Below are 17269 nucleotides of genomic sequence, written 5' to 3'. Positions count from 1 at the left end.
CAACGATATTTTATTGAACAGTTTTAAAAACACATTTTTAGACAAAAAACAGAAACACCTGCGCGCAGTGTTATAACACGCCGAGACCCCCCAGGAGAGAGGAGACTGAACGCCCCCCTCATTCCTCCGCCCCCCACAGCAAGTACATTCCCAGAGTTCCCATGAGACCGCGGGGAGGAATCCGACACGCCACGACACGCACAGGCGTGATCAGCCACGGACGCAGGCGTTGGTTGCCCCTCAGTGGAAGAGGTCAAGAGCTTCCCACCCAAGTGTACTCAGTCTCACCCCGCTCTGCTAGACGTAGTTCTTGGTGGGGTAGTCGCTTCGTGGGGCAGAGGCGGGGGCGGTGTACCTGGCAGTGTAGTGGGTGCCGTTGTCCCCCTTGGGGCAAGAGCAGCACAGGAGACCCCCGCCCAGCAACATCAGGGCAGCGGCCGCCCAGCCGATGTACAGGGAAGCCCCCAGCTCGCGCTTCTGAGCCTCCACCACCATGGGGTTGTAGAAGTCTCTGATGATGCTGTTGGCCGACCAGCAGACGGGGATGAGCAGGAGGACGCCGGACACGAGGAAGACCACGCCGGAGACCAGGCTGATGCGGGCCTTGGTGGTCTCTTCCTCCACACAGTTGGTGCACTTGGCGCCCACGATGCCGATGAGCAGAGCCAGGAGGGCCACCAGGACACAGATGACAGAGAGGGCACGGGCGGCCTGAAGGTCCTGGGGCAAGGCCAGCATGGAGTCGTAGACTTTGCACTGCATCTGCCCCGTACTCTGCACGATGCAATTCATCCACAGACCCTCCCAGATGATCTGAGCCACCACTATGTTGTTGCCGATGAAGGCGGTGACCCGCCACATGGGTATGGCGCACGTGATGATGGCTCCAACCCACCCGATGAGGGCCAGCGCCATGCCAAGGATCTGGAGGCCGGTGGACGCCATTTTGGATGGAGAATGGTTTGAAGGAAGTACGAGCCTGCAATAAGGGGAAACCATTATACAACATATACCCTCAACCCTTTCACTGCCAAGGGGGTCTGGGTGCCCCTCTCCCCCCACAGGCTGTTGGGCATAGCTTAGCCACTTCAGTGTGGGGCAGGCCGGCTTTGGGAGGGGGGGGAAGGCCGGCTTTGGGAGGGGGGGGGGGGCAGGTCGGCTTTGGGAGGGGGGGGGGGCAGGTCGGCTTTGGGAGGGGGGGGGGGCAGGCCGGCTTTGGGAGGGGGGGGGGGGCAGGCCGGCTTTGGGAGGGGGGGGGGGCAGGCCGGCTTTGGGAGGGGGGGGGGCAGGCCGGCTTTGGGAGGGGGGGGGGGCAGGCCGGCTTTGGGAGGGGGGGGGGGGGGCAGGCCGGCTTTGGGAGGGGGGGGGGGGGCAGGCCGGCTTTGGGAGGGGGGGGGGGGGGCAGGCCGGCTTTGGGAGGGGGGGGGGGCAGGCCGGCTTTGGGAGGGGGGGGGGGGCAGGCCGGCTTTGGGAGGGGGGGGGGGCAGGCCGGCTTTGGGAGGGGGGGGGGGCAGGCCGGCTTTGGGAGGGGGGGGGGGCAGGCCGGCTTTGGGAGGGGGGGGGCAGGCCGGCTTTGGGAGGGGGGGGGGGCAGGCCGGCTTTGGGAGGGGGGGGGCAGGCCGGCTTTGGGAGGGGGGGGGGCAGGCCGGCTTTGGGAGGGGGGGGGGGCAGGCCGGCTTTGGGGTTTTAGCAAAATCTGCTGATACTGAGGTTTTATTGGGCTCCATGTGAACATGAGCAGCGGGAGGGAGGAGCAGAGTATCAAGGTATGGGGGGAGAGTGAGGAGGAGCAGAGTATCAAGTTATGGGGGGGGAGAGTGAGGAGGAGCAGAGTATCAAGTTATGGGGGGGTGAGTGAGGAGGAGCACAGTATCAAGGTATGGGGGGGTGAGGAGGAGCACAGTATCAAGGTATGGGGGGGAGTGAGGAGGAGCACAGTATCAAGGTATGGGGGGGTGAGGAGGAGCACAGTATCAAGGTATGGGGGGGAGTGAGGAGGAGCACAGTATCAAGGTATGGGGGGAGTGAGGAGGAGCACAGTATCAAGGTATGGGGGGAGTGAGGAGGAGCACAGTATCAAGGTATGGGGGAGTGAGGAGGAGCACAGTATCAAGGTATGGGGGGGAGTGAGGAGGAGCACAGTATCAAGGTATGGGGGGGAGTGAGGAGGAGCACAGTATCAAGGTATGGGGGGGAGTGAGGAGGAGCACAGAGTATCAAGGTATGGGGGGGAGTGAGGAGGAGCACAGAGTATCAAGGTATGGGGGGGGGGGAGTGAGGAGGAGCACAGTATCAAGGTATGGGGATGAGTGAGGAGGAGCAGAGTATCAAGGTATGGGGGGGAGTGAGGAGGAGCAGAGTATCAAGGTATGGGGGGGAGTGAGGAGGGCAGAGTATCGAGGTATTTGGGTGGGGAGGAGGAGAGTGGAGTATATCAGGGTATGAAGGGAGTACTGAGGTATTGGGGGGGAGAGAGTGGAGTACTGAGGTATTGGGGAGAGTGGAGTATATCAGGGTATGAGGGGAGTACTGAGGTATTGGGGGAGAGAGTGGAGTACTGAGGTATTGGGGGGAGTGGAGTATATCTGGGTATGAGGGGAGTACTAAGGTATTGTGGGGGGAGAGAGTGGAGTGTATCAGGGTATGAGGGGAGTACTGAGGTATTGGGGGGAGTGGAGTATATCAGGGTATGAGGGGAGTACTGAGGTATTGGGGGGGTGGAGTATATCAGGGTATGAAGGGGGTACTGAGGTATTGGGGGAGTGGAGTATATCAGGGTATGAGGGGAGTACTGAGGTATTTGGGGGGAGGGAGAGTGGAGTATCAGGGTATGAGGGGAGTACTGAGGTATTTGGGGGGGAGTGGAGTATATCAGGGTATGAGGGGAGTACTGAGGTATTGGGGGGAGTGGAGTGTATCAGGGTAGGAGGGGAGTACTGAAGTATTGGGGGGAGGAGTATATCAGGGTAGGAGGGGAGTACTGAGGTATATCAGGGTATGAGGGGAGTACTGAGGTATTGGGGGGAGTGGAGTATATCAGGGTATGAGGGGAGTACTGAGGTATTTGGGGGGAGGGAGAGTGGAGTATCAGGGTATGAGGGGAGTACTGAGGTATATCAGGGTATGAGGGGAGTACTGAGGTATTTGGGGGGGGGGGGGGAGAGTGGAGTATCAGGGTATGAGGGGAGTACTGAGGTATATCAGGGTATGAGGGGAGTACTGAGGTATTTGGGGGGGAGAGTGGAGTATCAGGGTATGAGGGGAGTACTGAGGTATTTGGGGGGGGGGGAGAGTGGAGTATCAGGGTATGAGGGGAGTACTGAGGTATATCAGGGTATGAGGGGTTACCTGTCCCCTCCCCCGCACTAGGTAACCTGATAACTTGGGATTCCTGAGAGAACAAAAGGTTCCCGAATCCCCCTCAGTCAGAACAAACGGGACCCCCGCCCCCTGCTGGGGACAGGACTACTATACAAACCTCTAGGACTGACCCTCCCACCTGTTAATCAGCAAGTGTATGGGGGGGGGGGAGGGGGGAGGGGGGGGGGGGGTTACAGGAATTAACCCAAAATGTAAATTATAACCAGTTTACACCGCATATTAACCCCTCAGGGTCAACACTAGCTCCTACCCCAAAATAAACCCAAAAATAAGCCCCATATGGAGCTCAGTACAGCCCCAGGAACCGTTATCTGGGGTTACACTTTAACAGCTAAAGTTACAGCGGGACCCCCAAGTTACCAGGACCCCCAAGGGACCCCCCACTCACAGCTGGGAGAAGCCAGAATAAAGCAGAAAATATCCAACCAGATACCCCAGGGGGCAAGTCCCAGGCCAGGAACAGCACCCTGGGCAACGAGAGGGTCAGCCCCCCCTTCCAGCCCCTTACCTGTCTCTGTGGGATGAGCAGCAGAATGAATAGCACCTGGCTGCCTCTGGGGGCTTTTATAGAGGATCCGCCCCCCCCTGCTGACGTCATCAGCTGCCTCTGATCAGGTGCAGGACAGAGAGACAAAGGGGGATGTGTGCGCCCCTCCCCAAATCCAGCTCATCCCCACCTGGGAGTTTCACTGAAACCCCTGGGAATGCGGGGGGGAGGGACAGTGATACCCGGGGGGGGCAGGGATAACCCGGGGGGGGGCAGGGATAACCCGGGGGGGGGCAGTGATAACCCGGGGGGGGGCAGTGATAACCCGGGGGGGGGCAGTGAGACCTCAAGGAATGTGAGGGGGGCAGTGAGACCCCTGGGAATGTGAGGGGGGCAGTGAGCCCCTGGGAATGTGAGGGGGGCAGTGAGACCCCTGGGAATGTGAGGGGGCAGTGAGCCCCTGGGAATGTGAGGGGGGCAGTGAGACCCCTGGGAATGTGAGGGGGGGCAGTGAGATCCCTGGGAATGTGAGGGGGGCAGTGAGACCCCTGGGAATGTGAGAGTGGCAGTGAGCCCCTGGGAATGTGAGGGGGGCAGTGAGCCCCTGGGAATGTGAGGGGGCAGTGAGCCCCTGGGAATGTGAGGGGGGGCAGTGAGCCTCTGGGAATGTGAGGGGGGGCAGTGAGACCCCTGGGAATGTGAGGGGGGGCAGTGAGATCCCTGGGAATGTGAGGGGGGCAGTGAGACCCCTGGGAATGTGAGGGGGCAGTGAGACCCCTGGGAATGTGAGGGGGGCAGTGAGACCCCTGAGAATGTGAGGGGGCAGTGAGACTCCTGAGAATGTGAGGGGGCCTTGGGACCCCTGGGAATGTGAGGGGGGCAGTGTACCCCTGGGAATGTGAGGGGGGCAGTGGGACCCCCGGGAATGTGAGGGGGGCAGTGGGACCCCCGGGAATGTGAGGGGGCAGTGAGACCCCTGGGAATGTGAGGGGGGCAGAGGGACCCCTGGGAATGTGAGGGGGCAGTGGGACCCCTGGGAATGTGAGGGGGGCAGTGAGACCCCTGAGAATGTGAGGGGGCAGTGAGACCCCTGGGAATGTGAGGGGGGCAGTGAGACCCCTGGGAATGTGAGGGGGGCAGTGAGACCCCTGGGAATGTGAGGGGGGCAGTGAGACCCCTGAGAATGTGAGGGGGCAGTGAGACTCCTGAGAATGTGAGGGGGGGCAGTGAGACCCCTGGGAATGTGAGGGGGCAGTGAGATCCCTGGGAATGTGAGGGGGGGGAAGTGAGACCCCTGGGAATGTGAGGGGGGCAGTGAGACCCCTGGGAATGTGAGGGGGGCAGTGAGACCCCTGGGAATGTGAGGGGGCAGTGAGACCCCTGGGAATGTGAGGGGGGGCAGTGAGACCCCTGGGAATGTGAGGGGGCAGTGGGACCCCTGGGAATGTGAGGGGGGGGAAGTGAGACCCCTGGGAATGTGAGGGGGAAGTGAGACCCCTGGGAATGTGAGGGGGGGGCAGTGGGACCCCTGGGAATGTGAGGGGGGCAGTGAGACCCCTGGGAATGTGAGGGGGCAGTGAGACCCCTGGGAATGTGAGGGGGGGAAGTGAGACCCCTGGGAATGTGAAGGGGGGGAAGTGAGACCCCTGGGAATGTGAGGGGGCAGTGAGACCCCTGGGAATGTGAGGGGGGCAGTGAGACCCCTGGGAATGTGAGGGGGCAGTGGGACCCCTGGGAATGTGAGGGGGGCAGTGAGACCCTTGGGAATGAGAGGGGGCAGTGAGACCCCTGGGAATGTGAGGGGGCGGTGAGACCCCTGGGAATGTGAGGGGGGGGAAGTGAGACCCCTGGGAATGTGAGGGGGAAGTGAGACCCCTGGGAATGAGAGGGGGCAGTGAGACCCCTGGGAATGTGAGGGGGCAGTGGGACCCCTGGGAATGTGAGGGGGGAGAAGTGAGACCCCTGGGAATGTGAGGGGGAAGTGAGACCCCTGGGAATGTGAGGGGGGGGCAGTGGGACCCCTGGGAATGTGAGGGGGGCAGTGAGACCCCTGGGAATGTGAGGGGGCAGTGAGACCCCTGGGAATGTGAGGGGGGGAAGTGAGACCCCTGGGAATGTGAAGGGGGGGAAGTGAGACCCCTGGGAATGTGAGGGGGCAGTGAGACCCCTGGGAATGTGAGGGGGGGAAGTGAGACCCCTGGGAATGTGAGGGGGGGGGCAGTGAGACCCCTGGGAATGTGAGGGGGGGGCAGTGAGACCCCTGGGAATGTGAGGGGGGCAGTGAGATCCCTGGGAATGTGAGGGGGGCAGTGAGACCCCTGGGAATGTGAAGGGGGCAGTGAGATCCCTGGGAATGTGAGGGGGGCAGTGAGACCCCTGGGAATGTGAGTGGGGCAGTCAGACCCCTGGGAATGTGAGGGGGGGCAGTGAGACCCCTGGGAATGTGAGGGGGGCAGTGAGACCCCTGGGAATGTGAGGGGTTCAGTGAGACCCAAGGGAATGTGAGGGGGGCAGTGAGACCCCTGGGAATGTGAGGGGGGGCAGTGAGACCCCTGGGAATGTGAGGGGGGGCAGTGAGACCCCTGGGAATGTGAGGGGTTCAGTGAGACCCAAGGGAATGTGAGGGGGGCAGTGAGACCCCTGGGAATGTGAGGGGGCAGTGAGACCCCTGGGAATGTGAGGGGGCAGTGAGACCCCTGGGAATGTGAGGGGGGGGAAGTGAGACCCCTGGGAATGTGAGGGGGAAGTGAGACCCCTGGGAATGTGAGGGGGGCAGTGAGACCCCTGGGAATGTGAGGGGGCAGTGAGACCCCTGCGAATATGAGGGGGGCAGTGAGACCCTTGGGAATGTGAGGGGGAAGTGAGACCCCTGGGAATGCGAGGGGGGCAGTGAGACCCCTGGGAATGCGAGGGGGGCAGTGAGACCCCTGGGAATGTGAGGGGGGCAGTGAGACCCCTGGGAATGCGAGGGGGGCAGTGAGATCCCTGGGAATGTGAGGGGGGCAGTGAGACCCCTGGGAATGTGAGGGGGGGCAGTGAGATCCCTGGGAATGTGAGGGGGGCAGTGAGACCCCTGGGAATGTGAGGGTGGCAGTGAGACCCCTGGGAATGTGAAGGGGCAGTGAGACCCCTGGGAATGTGAGGGGGGCAGTGAGACCCCTGGGAATGTGAGGGGGGGCAGTGGGACCCCCGGGAATGTGAGGGGGGCAGTGGGACCCCTGGGAATGTGAGGGGGCAGTGGGACCCCCGGGAATGTGAGGGGGGCAGTGGGACCCCCTGGAATGTGAGGGGGCAGTGAGACCCCTGGGAATGTGAGGGGGCAGTGAGACCCCTGGGAATGTGAGGGGGGCAGTGAGACCCCTGGGAATGGGAGGGGGGCACTGGGACCCCTGGGAATGGGAGGGGGGCAGTGAGATCCCTGGGAATGTGAGGGGGGCAGTGAGACCCCTGGGAATGTGAGGGGGGCAGTGAGACCCCTGGGAATGTGAGGGGGCAGTGAGACCCCTGGGAATGTGAGGGGGGGAAGTGAGACCCCTGGGAATGTGAGGGGGGGGGCAGTGAGACCCCTGGGAATGTGAGGGGGGGCAGTGAGACCCCTGGGAATGTGAGGGGGGCAGTGAGATCCCTGGGAATGTGAGGGGGGCAGTGAGACCCCTGGGAATGTGAGGGGGGCAGTGAGATCCCTGGGAATGTGAGGGGGGCAGTGAGACCCCTGGGAATGTGAGTGGGGCAGTGAGACCCCTGGGAATGTGAGGGGGGGCAGTGAGACCCCTGGGAATGTGAGGGGGGCAGTGAGACCCCTGGGAATGTGAGGGGTTCAGTGAGACCCAAGGGAATGTGAGGGGGGCAGTGAGACCCCTGGGAATGTGAGAGGGGGCAGTGAGACCCCTGGGAATGTGAGGGGGGGCAGTGAGACCCCTGGGAATGTGAGGGGTTCAGTGAGACCCAAGGGAATGTGAGGGGGGCAGTGAGACCCCTGGGAATGTGAGGGGGCAGTGAGACCCCTGGGAATGTGAGGGGGCAGTGAGACCCCTGGGAATGTGAGGGGGCAGTGAGACCCCTGGGAATGTGAGGGGGGGGAAGTGAGACCCCTGGGAATGTGAGGGGGAAGTGAGACCCCTGGGAATGTGAGGGGGGCAGTGAGACCCCTGGGAATGTGAGGGGGCAGTGAGACCCCTGGGAATGTGAGGGGGAAGTGAGACCCCTGGGAATGTGAGGGGGACAGTGAGACCCCTGGGAATGTGAGGGGGGCAGTGAGACCCCTGGGAATGTGAGGGGGGCAGTGAGACTCCTGAGAATGTGAGGGGGCAGTGAGACCCCTGGGAATGTGAGGGGGCAGTGAGACCCCTGGGAATGTGAGGGGGGGCAGTGAGACCCCTGAGAATGTGAGGGAGGCAGTGAGACCCCTGGGAATGTGAGGGGGGCAGTGAGACCCCTGGGAATGTGGGGGGAGCAGTGAGACCCCTGGGAATGTGAGGGGGGCTGTGAGACCCTTTGGAATTTGAGGGGGGCAGTGAGACCCCTGGGAATGTGAGGGGGCAGTGAGACCCCTGGGAATGTGAAGGGGGCAGTGGGACCCCTGGGAATGTGAGGGGGGCAGTGAGACCCCTGGGAATGTGAAGGGGCGGTGAGACCCCTGGGAATGTGAGGGGGGGCAGTGAGACCCCTGGGAATGTGAGGGGGGCAGTAGGACCCCTGGGAATGTGAGGGTGGGCAGTGAGACCCCTGGGAATGTGAGGGGTGCAGTGAGACCCCTGGGAATGTGAGTGGGGCAGTGAGACCCCTGGGAATGTGAGGGGAGGCAGTGGGACCCCTGGGAATGTGAGGGGGGGCAGTGAGACCCCTGGGAATGTGAGGGGGGGCAGTGGGACCCCTAGGAATGTGAGTGGGGCAGTGAGACCCCTGGGAATGTGAGGGGGCAGTGAGACCCCTGGGAATGTGAGGGGGGGCAGTGAGACCCCTGAGAATGTGAGGGGGGCAGTGAGACCCCTGGGAATGTGAGGGGGGGCAGTGAGACCCCTGGGAATGTGAGGGGGGCAGTGAGACCCCTGGGAATGTGAGGGGGGGCAGTGAGACCCCTGGGAATGTGAGGGGGGGGCAGTGAGACCCCTGGGAATGTGAGGGGGGCAGTGAGACCCCTGGGAATGTGAGGGGGGGCAGTGAGACCCCTGAGAATGTGAGGGGGGCAGTGAGACCCCTGGGAATGTGAGGGGGGCAGTGAGACCCCTGGGAATGTGAGGGGGGCAGTGGGACCCCTGGGAATGTGAGGGGGGGCAGTGAGACCCCTGGGAATGTGAGGGGGGCAGTGAGACCCCTGGGAATGTGAGGGGGGGCAGTGAGACCCCTGGGAATGTGAGGGGGGCAGTGAGACCCCTGGGAATGTGAGGGGGGGCAGTGAGACCCCTGGGAATGTGAGGGGGGGCAGTGAGACCCCTGAGAATGTGAGGGGGGCAGTGAGACTCCTGGGAATGTGAGGGGGGCAGTGAGACCCCTGGGAATGTGAGGGGGGCAGTGGGACCCCTGGGAATGTGAGGGGGGGCAGAGATCTATGTCTCAGGGATCTTTCAGGGAATCGTCACGGTCACGATCTCAGCCGTCTAATACCCCCGGAGTTCCTTCCCAGGGTGCACCAGGCCACGTAGCCTGAACCTTTGTCCGGGGAAGCCCTTAAGTGGTGGGACCCCCTGTTCCATGGCTATGGCACCAGGTTCTTGCTGGTAGATGGTCCCATGGTGGATCAGTGGTTGGGGAGAAGGTGCCGTGGGCTGCTCCCCACTTTCCTCCCATATCGTTACACTGAATACGGAGCACACATCGGGGTGTTATATTGGTGAAACTGTTTCACACCCTTATTGCGGGGTATAGTGATAACATTACATAGAAAAGCACGCTCAGAGATGTATAAAATAATAACTATTATATTGTATACAGCAGAAAACATAAGTAAATGCTGATAAATCCGTTACACATATATTTCTTACCTAACCAACTCTGCTTATATATATTAGTATGAGGTGTTCTTGCCATACTCCCAAACCAATCACTATCCGTTCTGGTCTCGTGTTCTGTTCTCCCGCTTTGGTTCTGCGCTCTGGCATTATACCGAAGCTTATATCCTTTGTGTCAAACCCCCTTTCCTGTGGGGTACAAGCAGTGACTGCGTGGGGCTCCCTGTGAGCGACGCGGGGCAGCGCTCCCTGGCACTGCTCACAGACCGCCAGCAGACTGCCGCCCCCACCCCCTTTCCTGTGGGGTACAAGCAGTGACTGCGTGGGGCTCCCTGTGAGCGACGCGGGGCAGCGTTCCCTGGCACTGCTCACAGAGCGCCAGCAGACTGCCGCCCCCACCCCCTTTCCTGTGGGGTACAAGCAGTGACTGCGTGGGGCTCCCTGTGAGCGACGCGGGGCAGCGCTCCCTGGCACTGCTCACAGAGCGCCAGCAGACTGCCGCCCCCACCCCCTTTCCTGTGGGGTACAAGCAGTGACTGCGTGGGGCTCCCTGTGAGCGACGCGGGGCAGCGCTCCCTGGCACTGCTCACAGAGCGCCAGCAGACTGCCGCCCCCACCCCCTTTCCTGTGGGGTACAAGCAGTGACTGCGTGGGGCTCCCTGTGAGCGACGCGGGGCAGCGTTCCCTGGCACTGCTCACAGAGCGCCAGCAGACTGCCGCCCCCACCCCCTTTCCTGTGGGGTACAAGCAGTGACTGCGTGGGGCTCCCTGTGAGCGACGCTGGGCAGCGCTCCCTGGCACTGCTCACAGAGCGCCAGCAGACTGCCTCCCCCACCCCCTTTCCTGTGGGGTACAAGCAGTGACTGCGGGGGGCTCCCTGTGAGCGACGCTGGGCAGCGTTCCCCGGCACTGCTCACAGACCGCCAGCAGACTGCCGCCCCCACCCCCTTTCCTGTGGGGTACAAGCAGTGACTGCGTGGGGCTCCCTGTGAGCGACGCGGGGCAGCGTTCCCCGGCACTGCTCACAGACCGCCAGCAGACTGCCGCCCCCACCCCCTTTCCTGTGGGGTACAAGCAGTGACTGCGTGGGGCTCCCTGTGAGCGACGCGGGGCAGCGTTCCCTGGCACTGCTCACAGAGCGCCAGCAGACTGCCGCCCCCACCCCCTTTCCTGTGGGGTACAAGCAGTGACTGCGGGGGGCTCCCTGTGAGCGACGCGGGGCAGCGTTCCCTGGCACTGCTCACAGACCGCCAGCAGACTGCCTCCCCCACCCCCTTTCCTGTGGGGTACAAGCAGTGACTGCGGGGGGCTCCCTGTGAGCGACGCGGGGCAGCGTTCCCTGGCACTGCTCACAGACCGCCAGCAGACTGCCGCCCCCACCCCCTTTCCTGTGGGGTACAAGCAGTGACTGCGTGGGGCTCCCTGTGAGCGACGCGGGGCAGCGTTCCCTGGCACTGCTCACAGAGCGCCAGCAGACTGCCACCCCCACCCCCTTTCCTGTGGGGTACAAGCAGTGACTGCGTGGGGCTCCCTGTGAGCGACGCTGCGCAGCGTTCCCTGGCCCTGCTCACAGAGCGCCAGCAGACTGCCGCCCCCACCCCCTTTCCTGTGGGGTACAAGCAGTGACTGCGGGGGGCTCCCTGTGAGCGACGCGGGGCAGCGCTCCCTGGCACTGCTCACAGAGCGCCAGCAGACTGCCGCCCCCACCCCCTTTCCTGTGGGGTACAAGCAGTGACTGCGTGGGGCTCCCTGTGAGCGACGCGGGGCAGCGCTCCCTGGCACTGCTCACAGAGCGCCAGCAGACTGCCGCCCCCACCCCCTTTCCTGTGGGGTACAAGCAGTGACTGCGGGGGGCTCCCTGTGAGCGACGCGGGGCAGCGTTCCCTGGCTCTGCTCACAGAGCGCCAGCAGACTGCCGCCCCCACCCCCTTTCCTGTGGGGTACAAGCAGTGACTGCGTGGGGGCTCCCTGTGAGCGACGCGGGGCAGCGTTCCCTGGCTCTGCTCACAGAGCGCCAGCAGACTGCCGCCCCCACCCCCTTTCCTGTGGGGTACAAGCAGTGACTGCGTGGGGGCTCCCTGTGAGCGACGCGGGGCAGCGTTCCCCGGCACTGCTCACAGAGCGCCAGCAGACTGCCGCCCCCACCCCCTTTCCTGTGGGGTACAAGCAGTGACTGCGTGGGGCTCCCTGTGAGCGACGCTGGGCAGCGCTCCCTGGCACTGCTCACAGAGCGCCAGCAGACTGCCGCCCCCACCCCCTTTCCTGTGGGGTACAAGCAGTGACTGCGGGGGGCTCCCTGTGAGCGACGCGGGGCAGCGTTCCCTGGCACTGCTCACAGAGCGCCAGCAGACTGCCGCCCCCACCCCCTTTCCTGTGGGGTACAAGCAGTGACTGCGTGGGGCTCCCTGTGAGCGACGCGGGGCAGCGTTCCCTGGCACTGCTCACAGACCGCCAGCAGACTGCCTCCCCCACCCCCTTTCCTGTGGGGTACAAGCAGTGACTGCGGGGGGCTCCCTGTGAGCGACGCGGGGCAGCGCTCCCCGGCACTGCTCACAGAGCGCCAGCAGACTGCCGCCCCCACCCCCTTTCCTGTGGGGTACAAGCAGTGACTGCGTGGGGCTCCCTGTGAGCGACGCGGGGCAGCGTTCCCTGGCACTGCTCACAGAGCGCCAGCAGACTGCCGCCCCCACCCCCTTTCCTGTGGGGTACAAGCAGTGACTGCGGGGGGCTCCCTGTGAGCGACGCTGGGCAGCGCTCCCTGGCACTGCTCACAGACCGCCAGCAGACTGCCGCCCCCACCCCCTTTCCTGTGGGGTACAAGCAGTGACTGCGTGGGGCTCCCTGTGAGCGACGCTGCGCAGCGTTCCCTGGCACTGCTCACAGAGCGCCAGCAGACTGCCGCCCCCACCCCCTTTCCTGTGGGGTACAAGCAGTGACTGCGTGGGGCTCCCTGTGAGCGACGCGGGGCAGCGTTCCCTGGCACTGCTCACAGACCGCCAGCAGACTGCCGCCCCCACCCCCTTTCCTGTGGGGTACAAGCAGTGACTGCGTGGGGCTCCCTGTGAGCGACGCTGCGCAGCGTTCCCTGGCACTGCTCACAGAGCGCCAGCAGACTGCCGCCCCCACCCCCTTTCCTGTGGGGTACAAGCAGTGACTGCGTGGGGCTCCCTGTGAGCGACGCGGGGCAGCGTTCCCTGGCACTGCTCACAGAGCGCCAGCAGACTGCCGCCCCCACCCCCTTTCCTGTGGGGTACAAGCAGTGACTGCGGGGGGCTCCCTGTGAGCGACGCGGGGCAGCGTTCCCTGGTACTGCTCACAGAGCGCCAGCAGACTGCCGCCCCCACCCCCTTTCCTGTGGGGTACAAGCAGTGACTGCGGGGGGCTCCCTGTGAGCGACGCTGGGCAGCGCTCCCTGGCACTGCTCACAGACCGCCAGCAGACTGCCGCCCCCACCCCCTTTCCTGTGGGGTACAAGCAGTGACTGCGTGGGGCTCCCTGTGAGCGACGCGGGGCAGCGTTCCCTGGCACTGCTCACAGAGCGCCAGCAGACTGCCGCCCCCACCCCCTTTCCTGTGGGGTACAAGCAGTGACTGCGTGGGGCTCCCTGTGAGCGACGCGGGGCAGCGCTCCCTGGCACTGCTCACAGAGCGCCAGCAGACTGCCTCCCCCACCCCCTTTCCTGTGGGGTACAAGCAGTGACTGCGTGGGGCTCCCTGTGAGCGACGCGGGGCAGCGTTCCCTGGCAATGCTCACAGACCGCCAGCAGACTGCCGCCCCCACCCCCTTTCCTGTGGGGTACAAGCAGTGACTGCGTGGGGCCCCCTGTGAGCGACGCGGGGCAGCGCTCCCTGGCACTGCTCACAGAGCGCCAGCAGACTGCCTCCCCCACCCCCTTTCCTGTGGGGTACAAGCAGTGACTGCGGGGGGCTCCCTGTGAGCGACGCGGGGCAGCGCTCCCTGGCACTGCTCACAGAGCGCCAGCAGACTGCCGCCCCCACCCCCTTTCCTGTGGGGTACAAGCAGTGACTGCGTGGGGCTCCCTGTGAGCGACGCGGGGCAGCGTTCCCTGGCACTGCTCACAGAGCGCCAGCAGACTGCCGCCCCCACCCCCTTTCCTGTGGGGTACAAGCAGTGACTGCGTGGGGCTCCCTGTGAGCGACGCTGGGCAGCGCTCCCTGGCACTGCTCACAGAGCGCCAGCAGACTGCCGCCCCCACCCCCTTTCCTGTGGGGTACAAGCAGTGACTGCGTGGGGCTCCCTGTGAGCGACGCTGGGCAGCGCTCCCTGGCACTGCTCACAGACCGCCAGCAGACTGCCGCCCCCACCCCCTTTCCTGTGGGGTACAAGCAGTGACTGCGTGGGGCTCCCTGTGAGCGACGCGGGGCAGCGTTCCCTGGCACTGCTCACAGAGCGCCAGCAGACTGCCGCCCCCACCCCCTTTCCTGTGGGGTACAAGCAGTGACTGCGTGGGGCTCCCTGTGAGCGACGCGGGGCAGCGTTCCCTGGCTCTGCTCACAGAGCGCCAGCAGACTGCCGCCCCCACCCCCTTTCCTGTGGGGTACAAGCAGTGACTGCGGGGGGCTCCCTGTGAGCGACGCTGGGCAGCGCTCCCTGGCACTGCTCACAGAGCGCCAGCAGACTGCCGCCCCCACCCCCTTTCCTGTGGGGTACAAGCAGTGACTGCGGGGGGCTCCCTGTGAGCGACGCGGGGCAGCGTTCCCCGGCACTGCTCACAGAGCGCCAGCAGACTGCCGCCCCCACCCCCTTTCCTGTGGGGTACAAGCAGTGACTGCGGGGGGCTCCCTGTGAGCGACGCTGGGCAGCGTTCCCTGGCACTGCTCACAGAGCGCCAGCAGACTGCCGCCCCCACCCCCTTTCCTGTGGGGTACAAGCAGTGACTGCGTGGGGCTCCCTGTGAGCGACGCTGGGCAGCGCTCCCTGGCACTGCTCACAGAGCGCCAGCAGACTGCCGCCCCCACCCCCTTTCCTGTGGGGTACAAGCAGTGACTGCGTGGGGCTCCCTGTGAGCGACGCGGGGCAGCGCTCCCTGGCACTGCTCACAGAGCGCCAGCAGACTGCCGCCCCCACCCCCTTTCCTGTGGGGTACAAGCAGTGACTGCGGGGGGCTCCCTGTGAGCGACGCTGGGCAGCGCTCCCTGGCACTGCTCACAGAGCGCCAGCAGACTGCCGCCCCCACCCCCTTTCCTGTGGGGTACAAGCAGTGACTGCGTGGGGCTCCCTGTGAGCGACGCGGGGCAGCGTTCCCTGGCACTGCTCACAGAGCGCCAGCAGACTGCCTCCCCCACCCCCTTTCCTGTGGGGTACAAGCAGTGACTGCGTGGGGCTCCCTGTGAGCGACGCGGGGCAGCGTTCCCCGGCACTGCTCACAGACCGCCAGCAGACTGCCGCCCCCACCCCCTTTCCTGTGGGGTACAAGCAGTGACTGCGTGGGGCTCCCTGTGAGCGACGCGGGGCAGCGCTCCCTGGCACTGCTCACAGAGCGCCAGCAGACTGCCGCCCCCACCCCCTTTCCTGTGGGGTACAAGCAGTGACTGCGTGGGGCTCCCTGTGAGCGACGCGGGGCAGCGTTCCCTGGCACTGCTCACAGAGCGCCAGCAGACTGCCGCCCCCACCCCCTTTCCTGTGGGGTACAAGCAGTGACTGCGTGGGGCTCCCTGTGAGCGACGCTGGGCAGCGCTCCCCGGCACTGCTCACAGAGCGCCAGCAGACTGCCGCCCCCACCCCCTTTCCTGTGGGGTACAAGCAGTGACTGCGTGGGGCTCCCTGTGAGCGACGCGGGGCAGCGTTCCCTGGCACTGCTCACAGAGCGCCAGCAGACTGCCGCCCCCACCCCCTTTCCTGTGGGGTACAAGCAGTGACTGCGTGGGGCTCCCTGTGAGCGACGCGGGGCAGCGTTCCCTGGCACTGCTCACAGACCGCCAGCAGACTGCCGCCCCCACCCCCTTTCCTGTGGGGTACAAGCAGTGACTGCGTGGGGCTCCCTGTGAGCGACGCGGGGCAGCGCTCCCTGGCACTGCTCACAGAGCGCCAGCAGACTGCCGCCCCCACCCCCTTTCCTGTGGGGTACAAGCAGTGACTGCGTGGGGCTCCCTGTGAGCGACGCGGGGCAGCGTTCCCTGGCACTGCTCACAGACCGCCAGCAGACTGCCGCCCCCACCCCCTTTCCTGTGGGGTACAAGCAGTGACTGCGTGGGGCTCCCTGTGAGCGACGCTGGGCAGCGCTCCCTGGCACTGCTCACAGAGCGCCAGCAGACTGCCGCCCCCACCCCCTTTCCTGTGGGGTACAAGCAGTGACTGCGGGGGGCTCCCTGTGAGCGACGCTGGGCAGCGCTCCCTGGCACTGCTCACAGAGCGCCAGCAGACTGCCGCCCCCACCCCCTTTCCTGTGGGGTACAAGCAGTGACTGCGGGGGGCTCCCTGTGAGCGACGCTGGGCAGCGCTCCCCGGCACTGCTCACAGACCGCCAGCAGACTGCCGCCCCCACCCCCTTTCCTGTGGGGTACAAGCAGTGACTGCGTGGGGCTCCCTGTGAGCGACGCGGGGCAGCGTTCCCTGGCCCTGCTCACAGAGCGCCAGCAGACTGCCGCCCCCACCCCCTTTCCTGTGGGGTACAAGCAGTGACTGCGTGGGGCTCCCTGTGAGCGACGCGGGGCAGCGCTCCCTGGCACTGCTCACAGAGCGCCAGCAGACTGCCGCCCCCACCCCCTTTCCTGTGGGGTACAAGCAGTGACTGCGGGGGGCTCCCTGTGAGCGACGCTGGGCAGCGCTCCCTGGCACTGCTCACAGAGCGCCAGCAGACTGCCGCCCCCACCCCCTTTCCTGTGGGGTACAAGCAGTGACTGCGGGGGGCTCCCTGTGAGCGACGCTGGGCAGCGCTCCCTGGCAGTGCTCACAGACCGCCAGCAGACTGCCGCCCCCACCCCCTTTCCTGTGGGGTACAAGCAGTGACTGCGTGGGGCTCCCTGTGAGCGACGCGGGGCAGCGTTCCCTGGCACTGCTCACAGAGCGCCAGCAGACTGCCGCCCCCACCCCCTTTCCTGTGGGGTACAAGCAGTGACTGCGTGGGGCTCCCTGTGAGCGACGCGGGGCAGCGTTCCCTGGCACTGCTCACAGACCGCCAGCAGACTGCCTCCCCCACCCCCTTTCCTGTGGGGTACAAGCAGTGACTGCGTGGGGCTCCCTGTGAGCGACGCTGGGCAGCGCTCCCTGGCACTGCTCACAGAGCGCCAGCAGACTGCCGCCCCCACCCCCTTTCCTGTGGGGTACAAGCAGTGACTGCGTGGGGCTCCCTGTGAGCGACGCGGGGCAGCGTTCCCTGGCACTGCTCACAGACCGCCAGCAGACTGCCGCCCCCACCCCCTTTCCTGTGGGGTACAAGCAGTGACTGCGTGGGGCTCCCTGTGAGCGACGCGGGGCAGCGTTCCCCGGCACT

At 64.8% G+C, this 17269-nt stretch overlaps 1 protein-coding gene across 1 annotated transcript; it reads right to left on the bottom strand.

The window, feature by feature from the left end:
- Positions 1–58: 58 nt before the first annotated feature.
- Positions 59–3988, bottom strand: LOC142481487 (claudin-6-like). The gene is made up of 2 exons (XM_075582900.1): positions 3890–3988; positions 59–979 (listed from the first exon to the last, which is right to left on the bottom strand). The coding sequence occupies exon 2, from the start codon at positions 943–945 to the stop codon at positions 298–300; it is 648 nt and encodes a 215-aa protein (XP_075439015.1). The 5' UTR covers positions 946–979; positions 3890–3988; the 3' UTR covers positions 59–297.
- Positions 3989–17269: the final 13281 nt, after the last annotated feature.

This window comes from Ascaphus truei, unplaced genomic scaffold, assembly GCF_040206685.1.
Source record: "Ascaphus truei isolate aAscTru1 unplaced genomic scaffold, aAscTru1.hap1 HAP1_SCAFFOLD_271, whole genome shotgun sequence".
Classification (NCBI taxonomy): Eukaryota; Metazoa; Chordata; class Amphibia; order Anura; family Ascaphidae; genus Ascaphus; species Ascaphus truei.
The sequence above is the reverse complement of the archived record's forward strand: the minus strand, read 5'-3'. Positions and strand labels throughout refer to the sequence as shown.

Bases quoted from the DNA above. Each gene is read 5' to 3' on its own strand.
- LOC142481487 (XM_075582900.1), bottom strand. From the start codon at position 945: ATGGCGTCCACCGGCCTCCAGATCCTTGGCATGGCGCTGGCCCTCATC.